The sequence below is a fragment of the Morus notabilis genome, unplaced genomic scaffold (genome assembly GCF_000414095.1).
Source record: "Morus notabilis unplaced genomic scaffold, ASM41409v2 Scaffold212, whole genome shotgun sequence".
NCBI classification, from domain to species: Eukaryota; Viridiplantae; Streptophyta; class Magnoliopsida; order Rosales; family Moraceae; genus Morus; species Morus notabilis.
The window spans coordinates 514978-540486 of record NW_010361298.1 but is presented as its reverse complement, the minus strand read 5'-3'; the positions used below and the strand labels follow the sequence as shown (position 1 = coordinate 540486).

Genomic DNA, 25509 nt, shown 5'->3' with positions numbered 1-25509 from the left:
CTTTCCCTATGTTCTTGTTGTCAACAATGCCCCTTTCTGGAGTGCTAGTTGAAGCGTCGCCAGTTTTTAGGCTCCTCTCCGTCGTGGTTCCTCGGTTGCGACTTCCAGACCCAACTTCCTCGTCAAAGTGTTTGCTCCGCTCAGCATCTTCATCTGCAACATCAGCACGGCGTTCCTCTTCTTTATCACCCCTGCAATAAAAGTCAAACGGCGTAGTAGTCGTAATAGTCAGCCGACTAGCATGAAAAGTAAAACCTGTAACACAGCATGTAAATGGCAAAAAGCAAGTTGGTGGCATAACCCTGACCACAGTTCTATTTTTACCACATAGTACTGCTATAACATTCTTATACCTAATACTAGGAGAAAGAAGGGTAGATTAAGAATTACGTGCACCAAAGTCGTTAGGAAAGACATTTTAGATCTAGGCCTTCAAGAAAGTTTAATTTCGAACAGAGTTGTGTGGAAAAGTGAAATCCATATAGCCGACCCCAATTAGTTGGGATTAAGGCCTGTTGTTGTTGTTTTGTTGTAGTACTGCTATAACATGATTATACCATTTCGTCAGACTTGAAATAGAGTTTGGAAATAATCATAGTTTGATCATGTTCATGAACATGCAAACAAAGCACCAGCCCATTCTGTATCGCGGACAATTTCTAAAGCGTAAATAGATAACTTTAACCTTCTTTTTTTTGGGGGGGGTTTAAGAATAAGAAATACATACCCCGAGTAGATAACAAGACCAACAACAACAGCAGCAAATGCAAAGAAATACATCCAATCGACCTACAGAAGAAGGCAATTTATACTCATAATCATGATTACACATTCAATCATGTTTGTAACTCATCATAGTCTTGTCAAGGAAAATGATGAAAATGAAATTGGTATGAATGGCTCACAAACCTTCTCGTGGTAGGCAAAGATACGAATTATAACGGCCCACATGTCCGAGGTGAGCAAGGATAGATTTAGCATTGTGGACCCATTAATCTGCAAGAGGCATCCAAATTTCAATAAAAGAGATTCTCAAAGAAACAAAAGTCAAAAGACGTCCCAAATATTATTCTTCTCTTACTTCGCTACTGAACATTTGTGCCTAAGATCTAGGTTAGCCATAACACGACTCTAACTCCTGAAAACAGAGCCTAGAAACTTCAGTTACAAATTACATACATTCATAAAATCATATAAAGAGGCATAATAATACAGAAAACATGTTTGTCCGCAAGTATCGAGTGAACTGAAACTTTTTATATGTTTTTCTTTGGTCTTAAGCTGGTAGGAGCTGAGATAATTGGAGAAAGACAAAAAATATCCATCATGAACTATGAACTGCTCAAATTTAGTGTTAGTTTGCCAATTCTCCAAGATGTTGAAGCTGGTAGGAGCTGGGTAACAGTAACAAATATTACATAATACTCGGAAACCATGACAGAGAGAGAAAAAGGAAAGAAGAGAAGATGAGGAATAATAAAATTTGGACTTAAAAAAAAAAAAAAAATCATCATTCAACCCGTATGTGGACATACCTTAAGCAAGACCGGTACGAGAGAGTAAAACAGAAACATAGCCACTGAAAATCCCACAAATGGAAGAGCCTGAAATAACAACATCAGCAAAAGTGAGACAATAAGTCATATGCAATTCAAATTACAAAAAGGACAATGTTTCATCTCCATCTCCTACTTATTTAATCAAATAAAAAAATCCACTGCATTATTATTCTAGTGTCAAATGAACTTTGCAGTCATAATATATTCACCACTTTGTTCTTATGATTACTGCGACATGATCTGAAGAGAGCGAGTGTGACATCATTGAGCAAAATGAACCAGGAAAATTTTTTTATGAAAAGAGAAAGCAAACGGAAAAGCTATAGTTAGTGGGCAATTTTACTATTTTAAAATGGCACTGGAGGAAGAAAAAATCTTTTCGTTTCTTTTTTTTTTTTTAATTCCTCTAAAATTAATTCATCTGAAGGATCAAAATTAGTAGCAGAAATACAGCTCATTTTTTCCCTCTTTTTTTCCTTCATAAGGAAAAAAGAAAGAATTTAGCATTGAGTGTTATATGCAACATTTAAATTTAAATTTTTACTTTTCTCCAACAAGTTTCAGTAGCAAAGCTCTGCGAAAGAAAAACTTGCATTCCATATGAACCATATTTTCTTAAACAAGAACAATCTGAACCAACATGCGACCAATTTAATAGAATTCTGAATGTTTACATCCTACAGGTTTCATAGAATTTCATATTTGGAGAGGGAGACTTACTTCCCCAGCAGACCAATGAATAGCCTTGAGATTATCCCGCTCTAATATGCTTCTGAACAGATTGTTAAGGGCTAAAACTATAATATGGAAGCATAAGTTACATAGATACTTCAACTGCGTAGTTTTCCCTTCTAATGACATCACTTAAATATAATTAAATCGGGTTTCAGGATAATACATTGAACTTAAAGCTACCGCTGTTCTTGATCAAAGGACATTATACAAAGTATAAATGGTAAAAGAATTTTAAAAAAAATAATAATAATTTCCCATAATCTATGCACAGTTGATATCTTAACTAGTTCTATTATCTTCATCTAAGCAGGAATTTGTCTGCAAATTTCTGATTTCACTTGAGACTGCCCATCTTTAGAAAGGCCAAAGTGTAAGAAATTAATAACCGGATGCAATGCAACGAGAAAAAGAACTTCCCGTCGCACAATAAAATGAAGGATACACTTGGATAGCGCTGACAATGGCACCAAAGAGACCCAACATTGACATGAGTTCAATCCTGTCAGCATTCTTCACAAGAAATTCCTGCATTGAAAATGAGACTGAGAATTAACTAAAAGAAATCTTGAATTGCCTGGTGGGTAGTACTGCAACTTATTTGATTTTAAATGGCACGAATCTTTTTTCTTTTTTTTTCTTTTTTATTTTGAATGATTGATCATAAATTCTGGGAACCTAGAGAAAGTTCTACATCTCAAGAAATCTATCCAACCCCAAAAGTTTAAGAAGAGATTACAAAGGAAGAAAAGTACCACCGGGTTCTAAAAATAAAAGATAAAGCTATAGACATGCAGATAGAGACAAGGACAGAGGGACTTTTGGAATTGTTCATAAAAAGAATAATTCATGAGGTGACGACTATTTGCAATGCTTCCACAGCCAATTAAAAGGTGGAAACAGGAACAATTTTGAGTTCATATAATGATACACAATGTAATAAGTGATGACGGCTCTTTCAGAGCCAAACGAGGGGAACTGAAACACAACTTCCTCTAATTGATAAGGCCAAACACGAGGGATATGGACAACAAAGGAAAAAAAGAGCAAAAAAAAAAAAAAAAGGGTCAAGGCACGTTTTCAACTAAGAGGGATATGTTCACGGCATGCTTTCCTTCAACTATTTCGTTTTCCTGCTCAAAAATAAGGGAGGGGGATAAACACACAAACTGGAAGAGAAAAGGTAACAAAGAGCTATTGCTATAAGAAACTAAGCAAGATAGGCATCGAATACATTCTGATATAATACTCAAAAGAGGCCAATTTAGTTACCTCGCTAACATTACTGACAGCATAGAGTGTCGCACCAGCTATAACAAGCACATCCCCTTTCCGGGGGTTACTCCCTCCTAGAAGCCAAAACAGTGCATACAATATCAGATAACTGATTACTAGAAACAGACATGTTATAATACTTTAGCAACAGAGTATTTAGACATGACTGCGAAGCATGCAAAATGAATTACACATGGAAAGCAACGCTGTCCATAAGGCAAATTACCTGCTCTGTCACCCGCATGAACATCTGAAAAGATGACAATGACAAGGCCGGCAATACAGACAATAACACCAGTTATCTTTCTGAATCTATATTTCGTTTTCAAGAAGACCCACGTGAGAAGCATAACGGTTGGGATGGACCAACAATCAAGCAGCATTACACTTGTAATAGATGTATACTGATAGGCCTTCACCACTGCACATCATATGGCAAGTAAATCAGGTGTCATTTATAATCTAGTAACTTAAAAAATGTTAAGCAAAATCAAATCTCTTCTAGGTACGCACGCCTAGGGAGAGCATAGATGGAAATTACACGCTTGACATGGATGGTTAGAAGAGTTTGACAGAATCTATTTTGAGCAAAAAACATTAGATTAATATGTGGAACACTGATACAAATTTTCCTTTTCTCTTTTCTCTTATGGCAGCCATAAAGTCATGCCCTCTTACCCTAACCCACAAAATCCAAAAACAAAATGCAGTAGCCAGAAATAAATTAGTATATTCAGAACAAAGGAATGATCTCATCAAGAGATGTTTTACGGAACTCCAAAGAAGAGAAGTGAAGGCACAACATATTTCCCACACACAAATCCTTGTCATGCAACGTAGAACAAACAAGTTATTAACTGAATTCAAGATCAAAATATCACGGTGAAAAAATCTGTTGTGATGAAAAAATCTGTTGAATGTAGACAATGCATCTGATATCAATCTGGAAAAGAAGAAAAAAGGAGCCTCAAATGGGGGAATAAAGGATGCTACATCAATATTTTAAGTTGGATAACTAAATTATTTTGTATGTAAAATACAGCTCAGGGTTTCAAATAAGAATATATATAAGAGCAGATATGTATTTGTGACTTGGTATGTGTTTGTACAGATACACATTATCAAAGACAGCACAGAAGCATACAAAAGAGAGGGGAAAAAAGGCCAGAGCTTGCTGTCGCAGAGCATCAAGTACACTTGAAAAGACATCGATATTGGTATACTCACCTAGAAAATTGGCCTCAACATCCACCAATCCAAGAATTACATAATAATACCATTTCGCCTACACAAATTGAGAAATCGATCAATAAAATTACTAGATACTTAAAATAAAGAGAAAAAAGAGGGTCTCCAGATGATAACTAATTTGAGAACCTAGAGAATGACATCTCAATGGGGGCAAGATAACATCCTTTTCGTTCTCAATTCAGATCCCCCAGAAGTTAACCAGGACTTGCCTTTAGGTTCTTCAACTCCTTATATATTCTCATGATAGAAATATCAATTTCAATGTCAGAGAAATTTAATGATTCGACTTTGAATAAAACCATTAAGTATACGACCACTGTTTAGATTCACCTTATATTTTCCAACTCTATGTCTATCACTATCACCCTTCCCTACTTCTTTTCTTTATTCAAATAATGGTATAAAACATACGAAAATTCTTCGGTCCAATCCAGATCCTTATCATAATTTCCTCGACTGATTTGACTGATTGGTGTGATTGTGCAAAAGGTTTCTTAATGTCAACTAGGTGATCGCTCAAATTTCATGGACTAAATTACATAGCCTTTAATACAGAAAGCATAGTTTTGTAGGTTACCCACGGTAAAACTTCTAAAGAACCAAAAACCATTTAAACAAAACAATTGCAATCAAATCCAAACATGTAAAATACACTATTTGCAACACAAAAGCAACTAGTTGATGCATAAAACAAACAATAACCTTGAGTGGTTTCCTTCGATGGAGCATAATACTTCCATAGACAACAGCCAAGAGCACATAGTTCAGAAATGACTGCGAAGTTGGTGCATCAATTCCTACAAAAACAAGAACAAAAAAAAAAATGATTAATTAAAACACTCTCTCGTTAATGCTCAGCAAAAGGCACAAGAGCTTATTTGATGAAACTTATACACTACATACACTTATTTCAGATATTAGTTTCCACTAATTAAAATCTTAAACATTAACAAAAAGTTGTTATTCCCAGTTAAACATATTTGCACAAACCTCTATAAGAAAAAAAAAAAAGCATAAACTTATGCTTCTGGTGTGAAGTACTCTAGAATATAATGTTCTTCTGTAACCAGTAACATGAATTAATAAGAAAAAAAAAAAAGTACAGTTCATTGCAGGACAGTTTATTTTTTTTTTAACTTGCACAGTACTCCCGTAAATATGAATGACACCAAAAAAAAAAAAATTGAATTGAAACAAATAAATTAACAAATAGAATATAGAATGGAGCCAAAAAGAGAACCTTTTTTGGAAAGTTCAGAAGAAGAGAAGCCAGTGGAAGTGATCAAAAGAGAGAGAAGCTGTCCCAGCCCAAGACCTACCAATGTCTTCTTCGTCCAAAACTCTTTATAATTCACCATTTTCTTTTCTTTTCCTTTCTTTTTTTTTCTCAAAAAATGGTACGCAAAAAGAATGCTTTTAGAGAACCCAATTCAGTGTTAATGACGAAGAATTCATCGACCCAATTTCAGGGACTAAATTTTGATATCATGTGAAATCAAATAAATAAATGGAGAAAGGAAAAAACCCAAGTGTGAGTTTTTATCAAGGAATCAAAAGTGAAAAAGAAAATGATAAGAAATCGGAAGAACAAAAAGAAAAAGAACGGCTGAGCGGAGTTACCAAAAACAATTCCATAATGGGATCTACTGCGGCCGTTCAATGTTGGAGAATGTTTTAATCCAAATTGACTATACAACTTTTGTTTGCCAACTCTTTATTTATTTTTATTTACTTATTTATGTTTTGGGTCACTATCGTTTGGTTTCAATTCAAAAGGACAGAGAAAAGAAAAATAAGAAATTAATAGAATTGTAAATGCAAATAAATGTTAAGCATAAAGAAAATTATGAGCTCAACTTATGTACGGTCAAATTCAGCTAAGTCTTGTTTTCTTCTCCGATAATATTAAGCCATGTCAACAAGTTTTGGCTAAAAAAAAGAGTCAATTCAATACTTACTTCTGGATTTTAAAGTTATTCAGAGATTGTGAACTTTAAAATCTCTTATTTTATCTCTTAGAATTTTGTAATAGTCTCCCTTTTTATCTAAAAATAATCTAATGGTTGTTAGAATTTCTGCTTAAAACAGATAAAAAAAAAAAAAAAGAGAGTTAAGGGCCCGTTTGTTATTATTGCAATTATTTTTACTTTTTTTAAGAAAACTATATCACATCAGGATGTTTAGTAAATTTTATTTTTTCCAATAATTTATAACAAAATGTGATATTCACTAAATAATCTTAATAAAACGTAATTCTCAATTTACCCTTTTTCCATATCAAATTAAAAAATATATTTTATTTATTTATTTAAAAATTAAAAATCACTAATTCTTGTTTAAATATCTTTGATAATTATCAATATGTTTAAAAATAACAGTAATAAATAAGAAATTTAGTATGTCTCCTTAAATAAAAGTAATTTCTTACCAAAAGTATTTTAGATAATAAAATTAAAATTATATTAGTATTTTGATGTCAAATTGTAATGAATATTGACATCAAAAACAAAAATAAAATAATTATTACAAATATATGTGGTTAAAGTATGTTTATTTTAATCATTATACATCTTCACAACAATTTAAGACATAATTTAGCAAACACCTAAATTTCTGCTTTCTGTGAATAGTATTCACAGGAGGTTTGAAAAAAAACTACCAAATACCTTCATACTTCTGGTCACATCAATCTCTAACTAACAACATTTTCAACAACATAATAATGCTAAACTAGCTCTAAGTATAGTCATGTGTTCTCTTTTCTGTTTGTTTTTATCAAGGGAGGTGGGATAAGTATTAAAATTTAGCTAGATTAAAGTAAGAGTTTTAAAATCAAGAAATAAAGTGAGAATAACTCTAAAATTTGAGAGACACTAATAAGAATAATCCTATAAGAGCTTAGAGTAAATTTTGATAAAATTTCTTTGTCTTGACAATATTCAACGAATTATGTGATTTTTTATTTTCCACATTGTAAACAATAGGGTAGCCCTAGGTTAAATTTAGGATTGGATTGAAACCATTCTACATGAGAGCATTCTCTCATAGAGAATGAAAAAAATACTTCGGGTCCGGTATAAGATAAATGTTTTACTAGCTAGTCACATCATTATCATATCATCATATATTAAAAGCAAAAATTTAACAAAACTTAATAAAAGTTTATCCAAAACATTTAGTAGAAAAATAATTTTTTAGAGTAGGTATTTTAGTAGTGTGTGTTTGTGCACATTACATTAAATATATGATTAAAATCATATCAAAATTAAGAAAGTATATGAAACTAATAGTTTTTAATATAGATCTACGATTAAAAATAAGACTTACCATAGAATTTTTCTTATTAGAAATGTTTTATAATTAGTAATATATATTATGATGCACAATGCACAGATGCAAGTGTTGTTGCTGCATCGAGTGCCATAGGAAAAAAAATCCTTCAAATAAAATAATGCATATGCAAACATCATTGACCTTTTAATCAAATAAATAAGAGAAAAAATCCCACAAATAAAATCCCACATAAATAAGATTGAGAACTGAAGTGATTGGATTTATTGGTGTAAAAGAGCTTGATGCACAAGCCTTTTTGACTTGATTCCCTCGTTGGGTGTTCGATAGTGGCCGAAGCATATAAAGATGAGGGAAAAGTCACATCCCAATTTGTAAAAAGCCCAAAAGAATGGGGACAGAAAGCCTCTTTTCATTGTGGTGCTAGGTGGGTTGTTGAGTTTATTTTATTCATTATTTTTGAGAGTTTTGTTTTTGGTATGGTGTACTTTCAGTTTTACGTTTTTAATTTGACTATGTATGTTATGAACCTATGGAGTAATTGTATAAGTTCTATCCGCGTGTTAAGTTTCGATTATCATGTTATTATTTTGAGAAAATTATTAAATTTTATCTTTAAAGTGTATGCATTTGGATATATATCACTTATTCTTAATTAATACACTTTTAATTAATATAATTATTTGACTTAAAATGATATTAATTAAGAGTAAGGGTTAAAATTTTATACCCATGCCCTCCAAAAGGTATTTATCTCATTTTCTCTATTAGTTTTCAAAATTTAGTTAAGAATAAAGATCTTAGTTAGTTGTTACTTGTTAGTGCTTTCATTGCAGGAAAGTAGATCACATGAAGAAAAATTGTAATGACTACGAGGCCTCTAAAGGCAAAGGAGGTAAGTGTAATCTTTTGATTTTTGAGACATGTGCAGTTGGAGAATCCAATGATGTTTGGGTAATAGATTCTAGAGTAACAAATCATGTGTATGTTTCTATGTAGGCGTTCAAGCAAACAAGAAGTCTTCTGAATGAAAGCTTCATGTTGAGGATGAGTGATGAAACTCTGGTGTTTGTTGAAGCAGTAGGAGATGTCCAACTTTATTTTAATAGTTATAAACATTTGGTTTTGTAAGACTGCTTTTATGTTCCTCAATTTAAGAGGAATCTTATTTCTGTCGCTTGTTTATTTACATATTCTTATTCAGTTTTTTTTTTAAATAATAAAGTCATGATTCATAAAAACAAGTCTTTTATCTGTGATAGATGGATGCAAAAAATAATTTATATTTTATTAAACCTAAGATAGACTTATTGTTTAACACTGAAGTTGTAAATAACTCTTAAAGGCTTAAAATTCTCATTCTAATAAGATATATTTTTGCATTTACAACTTGATCACATTAGCCTAAACAATATACAAAGGTTGGTAAAGAAAAAACCTTAAAGTCCCTTAGAGGTTTTGCCTATACCACTGTGTGAGTCTTCTATGGAAGGCAAGATGACTTAAAAGACCATTCGGGTCTAAGACAATAAGGTTAAAGGGGTTCTAAAACTTCTGCACAATGATCATTGTGGCCCCATAAATGTTAAGACACGAGAAGAGTATGATTGTACGAGTATTACGTCATATTTATTGACGATTACTTAAGATATGATTATGTGTACTTAATACAACACAAAAATAAAACTTTTAAAAAATTTAAAGAGTTTCGAGCTGAAATAAAAAAATAATTAAGTAAACCCATAAATGTATTTTGATCCGATTAAGGTGGAAAATACCTTTCCGGTGAGTTCATAGAATACTTATTAAAAAATCAGATACTATCCCAATTACTGTGTCAGGCACACTGCAACATAATTGTGTAGCTGAGAGAGAAAATATGATTTTGTTGGATATAGTACGATTCAGGATGAGTTAGTCTACATTGTCTATAGCTGTAGATCCAACGAGATCTAATGATGAATGAACCCTATTGGACTTGACTCGATCTAATGAATCTCCTTTGTGAATGGACATCCGTCACGATCCAAGCCTCCTAGACCTTGCCCGACGTGCTCATCGCAGATTTGGTGTTATCGCGTATTGCCTGAGACAAACGTTTGTCGAAGTATGCAGGATCTAGTCACTGGAGTTTGGATGGAGAGAGGGACGAAGAAGATAAGGGAGAAAGGAAAGATAGAGGGGGAGAAAAAGGAGAGAGAAGAGAAATTGAAGAAAGCAAATATTTGACTGGCACTGATTGGAGATTGGATTTGATCTGGGCATCTTCGCAACAACTGAGCTGATTTGAGAGAGAAATAGCACGAGGGGCTAGGTAGAGCGTTGCACGAGGTAGGGGAGAGAGAATCAGAGCAGGTGAAAGAGAAGGAGACAAATTTGAAATTTGATGAGAGAGAAATGAATTTTTAGAGAGAGAAAATGAAGATATGAAAATATAACCCAAGTAAAATAAGGGATAAAATGGTCTTTTCGAAAACAATTATATATAAAAATAGTTTTTATTTTTTAAATTCAAGTGAAAGGGATAGTTTATTAGAATGGTAGAAATTCTGAGCTGGATGATTTGAAGGTAAAATGTACAATTTTCTAAAAAAACTCTTTAAAATAAATACATTAAAAAAATATTATAGTGTAGAGAATCTTAAAAAAAAAAAAAAAAAAAAAAAACGAAAGTAAAAAACCAAAAAAATTAAGCATGAAACTTTTCGACCTATGAGAACAAAACGCATAGTTACTTTTTGCTGCTTTTAATGTAGTAAAGATTATTTCTTATAATTCTGATCAAATTTAACGTTTATCACATAAAATCATTTACGTTTGTTTCTTATATTCGTTCTTGATTCTAAATCATAATTTATGGTTATCTATAGTATTTTCTCTCACAAAAAATACACGTAAAACGAGAATGATTCTGAATCGTGATTCTGAATACATAAACCAAACGTCCTCATTCTAAGTAAAGAGAACGGTTCAAAACTGTGCGATATGAGTGAGGTATTTTTGTACGCGAAGTGAAGGATGTGTTTGGAGTTGTTTTTATTTTTATTTTTTATATTTTTTGAGAAAGAAAAAATAAAAACGGAAGAAAAACGGCGTTTGTCACAATTAAAGACAAAAAATAGAAATGAAAACGACTTTTTGATTTAGTGTAAAATGAGAGAGAAATGAAAAATGACTTTTAGTCATTTTTTATTTTTTGTTTCCGTTTTCTCCTCTCTCGAGCAGAGATGGAGAGATGGACATTAATGGATTTTTTTATATTGAAAACAATATCTTAATAAAACTACAAATTGTATTTTTAAAAATGATTTATGTCTGAGATTGAAAACGTTTTCATTTTCATTTTCATATAAAAAATAAAATTATTTTAGAACGAGTTCTAAACCCACCTGAAACTTTTTTAATTGTTTGGTACTTTGCCCTTGAGTGTGAAAGCAAAAAATGTTGAATACCAACACCTGATGTCCTGGTTGGACAATGCACAATGGAGTTAGCCAGTTAGGCACGTTTCTAGTCTTCAACTCTCTTGAGTAAATCCAAACTTAAATAGTGTTTCAGCCAAAAAGAATCCAAACTTAAAAGTAGGACCGAAAAAAAAAACAAAAAACAAACTTCAACACCTCTTTGATGCTTGATGGCATTGTTTTTGTTTTTTGTTTTTTTTTTAAATATGCTTTTATATTTAAATTAGTGTGAAGATGTACAATAACTAAATCAGACAAGTTTCATTTTCATTTGACAATAATATATTTATTTGTGCATAAGTTTATAGTTAGAGTTATTATTTCCCTAATGATCAATAATAATATTCATATAAATGTTTTTAGACATAAATTCCGTTGAAGAAAAAATTCTTTTGTATCATCTGAAACACATCTTACAAGAAATAAATTATTTTTAACTGTTTTGTAAAGAAATCTAATACTTTTGGAAATTATGCCATACAAGTTTGTATCTTTTAAGCAAATATTTTTAAAAAAAATTAGAATTCTATCTTATTATTAAGGATGTTTTAGTAAATTAAATTTGAAGATTGAAAACAGAAGTTGTTTTTGTAAAACAATCATGTCTGTTTTCTCAAATTATGTTGCTAAAACAACTCATCTCATTTTTCTCCTTTTGCTGCTGAGCAAACAACTTTTAGAATGACAAAAGTAGAGATTAACAAATACCTTGAGCCCCGTTTATTTCACTGAGTCGAGTTTAAAATTCGAGTTTTGCTGGAGTAAAAAGCTCTCAGAAACAGTCACATCTAACTTTTTTACTACAGTAAAAAAAACTCACATAAAGTCGCACCTCAACTCGAATTAAAAACTCAAATCAGCGAATTAAACGAGTCTCTCAATTGTTGTAGATTTTAATAATCTCAAAACAACCCCTAATACCTATATCAGTTGCAGTGTTGCACCTTAAAAATTGTCTAATATCGCATGCCACCAATGGTAATAAAAAAAAAAAAAAACCGTAGTAGTTTATCTATTCCTATCTACTAAGTGAGAGTAAGGTTTTTTTTTTAATTTTTTTACTTGTTTAGCCTTGTCTTTTCTTTTTTGCTTTTTATTTTTTAGTTATTCTTTTTCTTATCTTCTTTTTCTTCCCTTATCTTTTTTTTATTCCATCTTTTAACTTTTGATTTTTTATATTTTTAAATGCATCTCAATTAAATATTTTTCTTACAATTATTTAAACTAATATATATTTTTTTTCTAATTATCATGTTAAATTAATTTATTCTTAAATGTGTCCTTGTATAAACATCTTTTGCCTATGATCATCATAAATTTTAGCTTTAGTTGCAAGACATTTTACACACATTTTTTTCTTAAGATTTTTGTCTTTTTTTTTCCCTTGTCTTTTGCTTCAAAAAATTTTTTTTTACAGCTTTTGACTTTATTATCTTATCCTTTTTTTTCTCTAGTGATTTGTATAACCATTGCTTAGCACACGTTTTTTACTAGTATATCTTTTATATAAAAAAATTATATATAAACAAAACTACAATAATTCCCTTGAAAGACATAAAATTAACGTCACGATAGTTAGTATCATTACTCTTATGTTGTATTTATATCCAAAGTATATACTAGCTATAAATGGCAAGTTATTAATGAAAAAAAATCCTTAAAAAGTGTCAATCATTAATATCCACGCCAATAAACGCCAAGATGTACAATAATGCTTTCTAACCAATGTCGTGCTCCATTACAATATTATGATTCTAATTTGCATTAATTTTATTTATTTATTTATTTTTACTTGACTAGCAAAAAGGTAAAAATATTGATGACACTCGAGCCTTATCTGCATGAAATTCAGTTTATGAGGAACTCATAACTCTCGTATCCCTTGTGATTCTCAATTCAATTGTTCTATATATTCCATGTCAAGGTGTCCTAGATCTCATTTTATGATGAACCATAATTATCTTTCTTCTTTTTCCTTTTTTTTCCCCTAAATTATTTATTATTGTATCTATTCCCTATATTAAGATCATGGCTACGTTATGAAATATCAATTTACACCCCGAATAGGCTTTTCTAGTGCCAATATGGATCAGAAAAAAGTTTTGGTTTTTGCATTATTGTTTACATTTTCTCTACTTAATTTCGCTAGGAGCGCCACTAGAAAAAACCTGCTAGAACATGAAAATTCCTTCTTCCATCCACCCAAAACCAAAGTCTCCATTTTGAACACCTCACAAGACAACCTAACAATTCATTGTAAGTCCAAGGATGATGACTTGGGAACTCATGTCATAGGCTTCAACGCTACATATGAGTGGAAATTCGATATCAATTTATGGCATTCGACCCTCTTCTTCTGCGCCTTCAATCTCCGCGGTGTCTCAGCAGCGTTCGACGTCTTCAAATGCGCACGGGATTATGACGCTCGTCGATGTCAGGAATTCTGCTCTTGGATTGCTCGTGACGATGGCTTGTATGGCTACACAGAAAGAAACTTGAATGACATATTTTTCAGTTGGCCCAACCCACCAAATTCTCTTGCAAACTAATATTCTATATTAAGTTTAATATTCTATATTGACGGAGGTAATTTTGTATGTCTGATTAATGTGACAATTTTTCAGACACCAATCAATAAAAAGAATTGACAAGTCACATGATATTAATAGTTATTATTGAAAAGTTGTAATAAAAATTGGACCTAGCTAGCACTTTTTTTTTATTATCAATTAATAGCTTGTTTTCTGCATTGTTATTACAACTTTAAATGTGTAGTTTGTGATCTCGAATTCATACTTTGTAGTGTTCTTTTTTTTTTTTTTTTTTTTTCAATTTTCCATCAATATTAAAATCGCTTAGAGCACATTCTGTGAAACTTTTGAAATGCTAAATCATATATCTTGGTTCTACATTTGTGCGAAATCATATTTTTTTTAATTGTTCTTTTTCTTCATGGGTGGTTCAGTCGCCCACTGACGGACATCGCTTTTAACATGGCACCAAATTTGTCGGTATTGCTCAGCCAGTTTTGGCACTCTTCAACGACTGATTTTGATTCACCATACATATATACATAGATACATACATATATATACATAGATACATATCTTATCTTATCTTACTATATAAAAGAGCAGATCTTTAATCCTGTACATTATTAACACCCCTTTTAGGTGCTACTTTTCTTTTTCTTTTTTCTTCTCTCTTTTCTTTGCTTTTTTTTTTCATTTCTTTTAGCACTTTTATTTTTTTCTTTTGTTTTCCAACCCTTATTGGTGGTTCTCCTTCTTCTTTTTTTTTTTTCATTTCTTTTAGCACTTTTATTTTTTTCTTTTGTTTTCCAACCCTTATTGGTGGTTCTCCTTCTTCTTTTTTTTTCCCTCTTTAATTCTTTTAATTATTTTTTTTATTTTTCATATTCTTTTAAAACCTAATTCCTAAAATTTAAATCTTAATTTTAAATCCTAAATCTTATGCTATTTCTAAATCTTTTTCTAAATATATAAAAGAGTACATATGTGACAATTGTTCATTTTTGATAGTTCAAAACAGTGAGTTTTGAGCGCTTTACCTTTTTCCTGTTCATTTTAAGTTTCAACTTCACTACCATTTTTTATTATGTTACTTCATAATTTATTTTTATCCCATGACAATCCAAAACGGTAAGTTTTAGGTGCTTTACTCTTTTTCCTTATCTTTTTAAGTTTCAACCTTTTTATTTTTGTATTTTGTTATCATATAATTTAGAATGTTTCACGTATTTCTAAGATTAAGAGTGTCTTTGATAGGTGGGAGAGATTGAGGGATGGAGAGGTGAAGGGAGAGAGGATGAAGGAGAGAGCTAATGACTTGTTTGGTTGGAGAGAGGAGAAAAAATAAGGGGGAGATGGAGGGATGAGCTCTCCTCTCAGACCTACAAAATTGCATCCTTTCACTTATGAGAAGATTCATGAAATCCCTCTCAATTACGCTTAAAAGACTTTTTATTGTCTAGAAAACTATTTAAAAATAATAAAAAGAATAATACAGTAATATAACAGCTACACGCACATCTATACTTTCAACTGTCTCTCCTTGATCTTACCAAACAACATAAAGGACGACATAATCCTCTCCATCCTTCATATTTCATATCCCTCCAACGTCCATCTTCATCCATCCTACTCTCCATTTTTCTTACCAAACAAGCCCGAATGTAACCTTTTAACTTAAACTATTATTCACATATAATCCCTTTTTCACATAAATTGAGTATGAGGGGATCAAACTCTACCTTGTGGTAGAGTCAAGTATAAAATTACCGTTAGAGTATATTTGCTACACATAATATGTACTTTTTACCTTAAAAATTCTATTTTATATTTTCCTCACATCGTTACTCGTATTCTACGTTATAAAAACTTTAATTATAACTCTATACTTGCATAGCATATACTTAAACTAATATGTGTATATATAAATATAGGAATTGTCTCCAATCCGGTACCGGACTGGAGCCACACTTGTATATTTCTTCTTTAAAACATGTATATTTTCTCTTTAAAACGTGTATATTTCCTCGTAAAATATGTATATTTCTTTTTATGGTAAAATGTATAATATATATACATGTTTTAAGAGAAAATATACACATTTTAAAAAGAAAATATACATATTTTAAAGAAAAAATATACAAATGATGCTCCAGTCCGATACCGAACTGGAGACTTGGCCTATAAATATATATATATATACTTATAAAGTTATACATACTACGACTTTGGAATGAAGTCATATGCTTTGAGGACGACGATGATAATAATAATAATAATGATAATAATGATGATGATGATGATGATAATAATAATAATAATGATGATGATAATAATAATAATAATAATAATAATAATAATAATAATAATAATAATAAACTGTTATCATGGACATGATATGTAAAAAAAGACTGTTATCATGGACATGATATGTAAAAAAAGAAAGTGAAAAGAAAGAACAATTAGACGTGGCCAGATAATGGGACAAAGAACAGAAAATGCAAAACCTTCATAACCACAAGTGTATAGCCCGTGACACCACAGTGGACGTGAAAGTGCATGGTCACAAATCAATAATATTCGTTCACGGGCAGCCCTAACTGCTCTATATAAACATAAAAATTAAGCACCCTTTTTATAACACAACGCCAAGGAATATTATAAGAAATTTATTATATATAAATATATATATATACAAACAATTATATTATTGCTGGATCAATATGGAGGCTTCTCCAAGGTTTAAAATAGTAGCTTTTCTCCTCTTGGTTAGCATTGTCCAGCTCTCCAATGCCCAAACCATTTGCAAAGTCCCAATCAATGGCCTCATGTCCTGCAAGCCGGCCGTGACCGCTCCGAACCCTAAGCCGCCGTCCACCACTTGCTGCGCGGCGCTGACGAACGCCGACCTCAACTGCCTCTGCTCATACAAGAACTCACAGCTGCTGCCCTCCCTCGGAATCGACCCGAATCTTGCCATGCTGCTTCCTCAGAAGTGCAGACTTTCCCATTCGGCCAATTGCTAGACAAAAATCATGTATTTGTGTACAAGAAATAAAGTGTAAAGTTGCTCAAACTTGAAAAATGCTTAAATTCTCCTAAGCATTCCAAGTTGCTAGCTTCTTTATATATTTAAATTATGCGGATCGTAAGCATTTTAAATTTTGATTTAGATTTGGTTTTCGTCATCATGTTGTTATGAATATTGTTAATACGTGCATGATATTAGTACGTGTTGGAGGATCCCGATTGTACTAAAAATACATGTTTGATATATTATAAGTATTGCCTTTTCTCTTCTTTTTTTTTTGAAGTGATATTTGCCATGTTTTCAATATTTACCTGCAGTGGCGGAGCCAGAATTTTGATTCAGGGGGTATAAACTAAAAGCGTGAAAAATACTAATAAAATCAACTCCTAAATATTTTTAGATGAATAGTATATATGTATAGACTATTGAACCAACTTGAGTAATAAAGATTATAGCAAGTAAATTGGATAAGAAAAACTATTTAGGAGGTACATATTACCTATAAGAAAATAGTAGCCGTGGAAAAAAAGATTTTTAAATATGTTAGACACATTTGAATAAATGCATATTACTTTAAATGGGCAAATTAGAGAAAATGTGTGTGAGAAAGTCGTAATTGAGAGGGTGGTGTGTTTTAAAAAAATTCTTAATTAGGGACACATTTTTGAGAAAAAAATTTTAATGTGTCATTTTTTATATAGCTTAGATTATATCCAAAATTATTTTAGAAGGGACCAATTTAAAAGAAAAATTGTTTTCATAAGAATAAAGTAGAGAAAAAATCAATTAGGTACATTTAAAGTATAAGATTTAATAAGGAAAGATCAAAAGAACAATAGAAAATAAAATAATTTGAGATTGAATTTTGTGAAGATATATTAAAAACAAAAACAAAAAAAACTGGTTAATTATTATTTTTTAATTACGGGCCAGAGCTGTATGAAATTGTGTGAATATAGGCTTCGTTCATTTTACCGATTCGAGTTTAGAATTTGAATTTTACTACAGTAAAAAGCTCTCAGAAACAGTCACATCTAACTTTTTTGCTACAGTAAAAAGCTCTCACATGAAGTCACATATCAACTCGAATTAAAAACTCAAATCAGCGAACTAAACGGGCCCATAATTTCAACAGCCTATCATATATCTAATCGCAGTACATTTCTATAGTTTTTTTTTTAGAGTGAAGGAAAGAATAATTTGAAAGGGACAAATAAAACTAATAGCAGATATTTAAAAAAAATGTTTAAACCATATATGAATCTCTCTTGGGATTTTCACAAATATTTTTCACATAATAATGTTGTATTTTGATCATAATTATAAATTGATCTTCTAAGTGCAAATTAATCTTTGCAAAAATGTATCCCTCCTACCAGAATAAGTTAAGAACTAAGCTATAAGAAGACAAAATTAGCCTTATAAGTTGAATATAGAAACATGATTATTATTCCTTAATTATAAATTAAAAACCAAAATGATTTTCATCCTGACCCATAGGTTAAAACATCATCACTTACAAAATGGTGGGTCTCTATCCAACTAACTACACCCACCTAGTGTGATTAGCGGAGTTTAACCCCATAGAGATGAAGAGAAGTGCTTAGAAACAAAAATGAGAAAGGCACGGGCAATATCAGTTAAAAGAAGTACACGATTTAATTAAATTATTGAGTAATAAGGGAGTCTTACAATTTGTTTGGTTGCTAGATTTATGTCATGATTCGAATCATGATTTGTTGTTCGCTACAGTATTTCCTCTCACAAAAAAATACACGTAAATCGAGAATAATTCTGAATCATGATTCTGAATTCATAAACCAAACGTCCACTTAGATTCCGTTTGGTTCAAACAACTAATGTTGATCCTGCATTTAAATTTTGTAAAAAAATATATTAATCAAAACTTTTTTAATTTTAATATTTTATAAGAGATAATACTGTAATAAAATAAGAATTAGGGGTCGGAAGTATTAAACCAAACCTTATGAAAACCTGAAAACATGACGTTTATATGTATAGCCAGTGACACAGCCAGTTATTATAAAAGAATGTGCTAATAATTGGTTCACGAGCAACACCATCCTCAAAAGCAATCTCCATTTGTTATTCCCAAAATAAATAAACAAAAAAAATAAAGCTCCAATACGATGTCAAATTCGTAATAAGATCCTCGTTCCTCTAAAAAACCCCGTAGAGCAATCTAATACGATGTCAAATTCGTAATAAGGAACATAATTTAATAAACCACACCACATGACTCTGCTCAGTTAACCGATTTGAGTTTAAAATTTAAATTTTATTATAGTAAAAAGTTATCAAAAGTAGTCACATCTAATTTTTTTACTACAGTAAAAAGTTTTCACGTAAAGTCACATTTCAACTCGAATTAAATACTCGAATCAGCGAACTAAACGGACCCTAATTATTAACACTGAATCAATTATTGTTTGGAAGTATGTTTATATGCACGCAAAAGTGTCGTAATTAAAGGATGCTTAATAAAATGACAATATTTTTTCATAAAGAAGAAATGTTCCAATTTTTAGCACCACTTTCAATAACTGTTTTTTGAATGTTTAGATCATCTTTTTAAAAGAGTTTCTGGTTAACGTGACAAATAAGACTTAAAAGAAAAAACAACTCTTTTAAGAATAATTGGAACTTGTATTGATGCGTTATCATTATCATTAGTTGAAGATCAATTTTCGTTAAAAGATTTTCCTAATTGTATTGATGCGTTTATAAGTGTAGGCTTCAGTTAATTAATAACGATACAGCTTTTTCTAAAAAAAAAAAAAAAAAAAAAAAAAAAAAAAAAAAATAAAAAAAAAAAAGTTTTTTTTAAAAAAAAAAAAAAAAAAAAAAAAAAAAAAAAAAAAAAAAAAAAAAAATTGGAACTTGTACTATAGTTTATAGAAGAGAGAAAAAGGAAAATATATCAAGACTTGAGATGGATTAAAATTAATAGATCAATAGTTTACATAAGTTAATAAATATGTTAAATTATTATTTTTGTCCATAATTTGTCTGGTTATGAACCATAACTTGACAAGTTATTGTCCATAATTCACGGTTTTTATCCATAATTTGTCTGGCTATGAACCATAACTTGACAAGTTTGTTTATAATTTATCTGGTTCTGAACTATAACTTAACAAGTTATGGCCTATTAATTTCTATAACTAAAAATTGACATATATACTTTCTTAAGCTTTTCATATTAGCTTATTTCCTACTATTTCCATTTATATAACATCATTTTTAAAAAGTCAAATAAACAATTTTATTGATTATTACGAAATTAAAAGGTCCTATTATAAGCTTTTTGTCGATTTTCAAGAAAGAAATGATTAAATATTCCTTGAGCTTAATTGATCGTGTTTATTGTATTTATGCTAGATGTTGACGTCAGATTTCGTACCTCATCTCTCACCATACACGTGATAATTTGGGCACCAGAAGGTCACTAAACAAGTCACTGTGACTCTCCGAGCAGGCAGAATTGACTGGTCGATTGATCAACTCCACCGGTCGATCCCACGAGTCAACGGACAACCTTGGGCATTAAGTCATGAGAGCATATCTTAAAGACATTCCTTATACGGGATTTGGCAACATAATTGGCTAGAAAAGGAAAGAAATTAAATGCTCCAGCTTGAAGAATTAATGAGAAAAAAGGTCAACGGTTGACTTAGGCCGCAAGCAACCCTTTTGTTGGACGAAAATTGTCTTCCACATAAGGAAATTATATCTCCAGCAATCACGCAGTAATGAGGCTAGATCAACTCAAAATGGGCAAAAAACCATGATTAACTGGTCGATTATAGATAAATACAGTTAAAGAAAGTCACAAAGTGCCCAAAAATGAAGGAAATATCACGAATTAAAGGTCATATCACACAAAAAATCATGAAACAACTCGTATAACCTCATCAGCTATAAATACATGGCATTTGGACAAAATTCAGCATGCTACTACAGCACAAAAAAGCTCCCACACTCACTTACAACATATTTCTATATTATTTATTATATTTTACGGCATACATTTTGCTACTAAAAAAAAGATTCATAAAATTTTTAACTTACATTCAATCAATAATGGATGTATCATAATTAAAAGTTCAAATTTAAATTATTTTTAAATTTAAATTAAATTTTAAAATATCCCAATACAACAAATTAAATCTAATGGAAGGGTTTTTTTTATTAAGATTTCATTGTTCAAGAGGAATGAATGTTACGTTTTAAAGATAGAGTAAAGTGTTATAAAAAATATAGTTCAGGGATAGTTTTTATAATTAATCCTAACTTTTTGATACGGTAGAAAAACTACTCATTTAATACTTCTTTTATAATTGGATTTGTATTTTTATTTGTTCAATTTATAGTAGGAGATTTGAATTCCACAGTTTATTTCCTTCTATTTACGATGTATGTTGAGAATTTACCATCATAATAGAATTTGTTCACTATAATAAATCTAATATTTAGGGTGTGTATCCAAGATTTACCATTTAAACATAACACGTTATGATATTTTCTCTCTAGTAAATCTTGAATTTACAGTGTGTCTTAAATAGTTACCATCAAAATGGAATTTGTTCACGCTGTTAAGTCCTGAATTTATGATGTAAATATATATATACTAGTGGATGACGTCAGAGCTGACAATGCAAATTTACAGGTAAATTCGTGTATTTACCAATCGGTGATGGCAGCGCCAAGCAAAACAATTTTAAAGATATATTCGTGTATTTACCAATTGGTGATGGTACCATTCGCAAGGAGAAAGAACTTAGAGTATTTTGGTTATTTTATTTTATTTTATTTTTATTTTTATTTTTTTTATAGTGTTATAAGCCAAGTTATCAATTGGGCCGGTTATTAGAAAAAATTTTGGTCGTGTTTAGAATTGATTCCGTTTTTATTTTTTACATTTTTTAAAAAAGAAAAAATGAAAACGTTTTCAAAACGGCGTTTAGCGCAATAAAGATAAAAAATAGAAATGAAAACGATTTTTTAATTTAGTGTAAAATAAGAGAAAAATAAAAAACGACTTTTAATCGTTTTTCATTTTTTATTTTCGTTTTCTCCTCTCTCGAACAGAGAGATAAAGAAAGACATTAATATATATTTTTTACACTAAAAATAATCTCTTAATAAAACTATAAAATACATTTTCAAAACTAATTTATATATGAGATTGAAAACGTTTTCATTTTTATTTTCATACTTCTAATCCCCATTGAAATATGCTATTCCCCAATTCTCCCATTAAACAGACCCGTTCATCTTTGGTCCAAATTGGTTCTTTTTATCATACTCGGAGAATTTCAAATAAATTGGGTTAAGATCGATGAGGATTGAAATACAATAAGCTCATAACCTGCTCTCTTACATTTGGTAACCGAAAATCCCAAAGCCCAAGTTACTGTCTTCCTATTAATCAGAGGACAAAATTTTCACGTTTCAAAGAGCCGAAGATGTCAAAAGGCATGGTCAGGTCTGTCTCTGGCAGCCTCCTATCCTAACCTGAGTTCGTAGTCAAGTCAACCATGCCACAAATAGGCCAACAACCTATGTAAGACGAGACTCGTTTGTTTTACTAGTTGAAATTAACAACCCGAGTTAAAAAGTAAGAAAGATTTAGTTCATAAATTAGAATCATGAGATTAGAATTATTTTTAATTTATGTGTATTTTTTATGAGAGAAAACACTGTAACGAATCATGAACCATGATTCGAATCAGAGTACGAATCCCCTTACCAAACGTCACATAAATCTATACAAGAGAAAATACATAACTGAAAAGGTTAATATTAAATTTTTATGAGGTAAAATATTATAGTAAAACTTGAATTATAATTCAAACTAACAAAATGATCTATTGGAACTAATCAAATTTTAGAGATGAAAAGTGGGAAACATTTTGGTCGTGTTTGGAATTGATCCCGTTTTTATTTTTCACGTTTTTCGAGAAAGAAAAAATGAAAACGTTTCTAAAACGGCGTTTGGCGCAATAAAAACAAAAAATAGAAATGAAAATGATTTTTTGATTTAATGCAAAATGAGAGAGAAATGAAAAACGACTTTTAGTCGTTTTTCATTTTTTGTTTTCGTTTTCTCATCTCTCAAGCAGAGGGATAAAGAGAGACATTAATGGGTTGTTTTACATTGAAAATAATCTCTTGATAAAACTATCAAACGCATTTTTAAAAATAATTTCTATCTGAAATTAAAAACGTTTTTATTTTTAATTCCAAACGCGCCCTTTTACTTTATCAAAAGCTTACTAGGGCCTCTCGGAGCTTTGGAAGATTTTAAATCAACTAGCATCAAGTTGCTTTGCCAACAGTCAGGCACCAATTTTGGGTTACTTGAATCCTTACATGGAAATCAACAAAAACTTGAAGCTAGAAAGGGAATGGAGTGTATCAAATAGTCACAAAAAAGATTGTCTCTTCACCTATAAATAATCCTTTTTTTTTCACTCCAAAGTAAGCATGAGACCTTCACTATAAGCTCTTAGAAACCTATAAATTATCCAAATATTCATCACCTTCTTATCATTGATGAATCTTAAACCTAACCCATTTTTTAAGGGATTGTTCTTTTGTATTTTTGAGTTAGGATGACTTAAATGATGATTTTGAGTTGAGTTTGAGTTATAACTTGAGTTGAAGTTGTAACTTGAGTTTGTGTTTGTATGTGCACATTTGAGTTATGATTTGAATTGAAAATATTTTTCAGTTTGTGTTTGAGTGAATCAAAACTTAAATTTGTATTTAGATAGTATTTTAATAAAAACTAAATGGTGATGAAACATTTTAATAGGGTATATGGGTGGAATTTTATTCGTCTTTTCATTGTGAATGCATAGAAAAAAACTCATCTCAATCAAAATTAAAATGAAAAAGTTATTGCATTTTTAAGAATAGAAAAAATATTGTTCATTAACTTGAGTTCGAGTTTATGAACTCGAGTTGAATGAGAAACTTGAACTCGAGTTTAGCCCCAAACTCGAGTTTAAACTCAAATTTTACAAAAGAACATGAATTTAAATAAGTTGTAACTTGAATTCAAACTTTTTCTGAATTTCGTTGCAAAAGAAGAACCCCTAAAATATCCAGAAATCGTCCCGAGAGACAACTCGAGCTCATCTTCTAGCAAAGCCGAAGATCTTGAGTTATTTCTCTGACCAATTTGATCCACCTCTATTGGAGGTCTCGTTGGAGCCGCCTCCACCAATTTGTAACTATTTAGGGCACGTCAACAATACAGCTAACAAACTGATCAATCGGAGACTACCACGTTGTACCTATTAAAACGACATAAATGATCACATTAAATGCAAAATATTCACTTTTCACTACTAGTTAAAACCTTTAAAAAATAAAACAATTTGTATTTAATGTAATTGTTCTTATTAAAAATTTCAATTGTCGTGTGATTAAGACATGATTTCTCTATAAAAATTTCAAAGTACCAATTAAATTTGTCAAAACATCAAAGTTTGCTGAGTAATTTGTTAGGAAAAAAATTTTGGGAACAAATAGTAAAACAATACTGAGGGCATGTTTGGCTCACGCATTTGAAAGCATTATTCTGATTCTACTATAATATGTTTCTCTAAAAAATTTAAATTAAAAAAATTTACGTCGGTTCTCTCATAAAATTTGAATTCAGAATTAAAATCACTGACTTAAACGCGTGAAACGGGCCATCATATTTTTTTAGATTAATTATAAAAATTCCTCTTGAATTATACCCCTTGTAACAATTTGCCTCTTAATCTTTAAAATTAACATATGTTTCTCTGAACAATGAAATATTAATAAAAAAACCCAATCTATTAGGTTTTTAACTGAAATTGATATTTATTTTGCTATTTTAAAGGTATTTTAAAAATTCTACGGATTAATATTTAATTTGTATTTAAACTAACTTAAATATTAAAAAACTTTACAACTTTTTTTATTATACCAAAAAAGATTCATAAAATTTTTAACATAAATTCAATCAATACTAAATGTATCATAAGTAAAGTTTAAATTTAAATTAGTTTTAAATTTAAATTAAATTTTAAACTATACAGTTACTAAAATATCTCAAAATAATAAATTAAATGTTAATTGTTGTTAAAAACTTAGGAGTGAGAAATTTTTTGTTAATATTGTATTGTTTATAAGAAATATATATTGCGTTTTTAAAAGTTGAAAGACAAATGACGCGTTTGGAACTCATTTCAAAATGATTTTATTTTTCATATAAAAATGAAAATGAAAACGTTTTTAATCTGAGACGTAAATCTTTTTTGAAAATACGTTTGGTAGTTTTATCAATAAATTATTTTCAGTGTAAAAAAACA

The 25509-nt window shown here is 30.4% G+C and overlaps 2 protein-coding genes across 2 annotated transcripts; one reads left to right on the top strand and one right to left on the bottom strand.

The window, feature by feature from the left end:
- Position 1: 1 nt before the first annotated feature.
- On the bottom strand, positions 2-6446 carry LOC112091806 (solute carrier family 35 member F1-like; the record flags this gene model as incomplete). Its single annotated transcript, XM_024166299.1, has 11 exons — positions 6058-6446; positions 5520-5614; positions 4794-4851; positions 3793-3987; positions 3564-3640; positions 2737-2819; positions 2280-2331; positions 1536-1604; positions 910-996; positions 728-789; positions 2-191 (listed from the first exon to the last, which is right to left on the bottom strand). Coding segments are annotated over exons 1-11 (1086 nt in total), but the record flags the coding sequence as incomplete, so codon positions are not given.
- A 10312-nt stretch (positions 6447-16758) lies between these two features.
- On the top strand, positions 16759-17265 carry LOC112091822 (putative lipid-transfer protein DIR1). Its single transcript, XM_024166363.1, has one exon. It carries the CDS (start codon positions 16827-16829, stop codon positions 17127-17129), a length of 303 nt encoding a protein of 100 aa, XP_024022131.1. The 5' UTR covers positions 16759-16826; the 3' UTR covers positions 17130-17265.
- The last annotated feature ends 8244 nt before the right edge of the window (positions 17266-25509 follow it).

What these genes read in the sequence shown, in the direction of transcription:
- LOC112091822 (XM_024166363.1), top strand. Translation starts at nt 16,827, where the DNA reads ATGGAGGCTTCTCCAAGGTTTAAAATAGTAGCTTTTCTCCTCTTGGTT.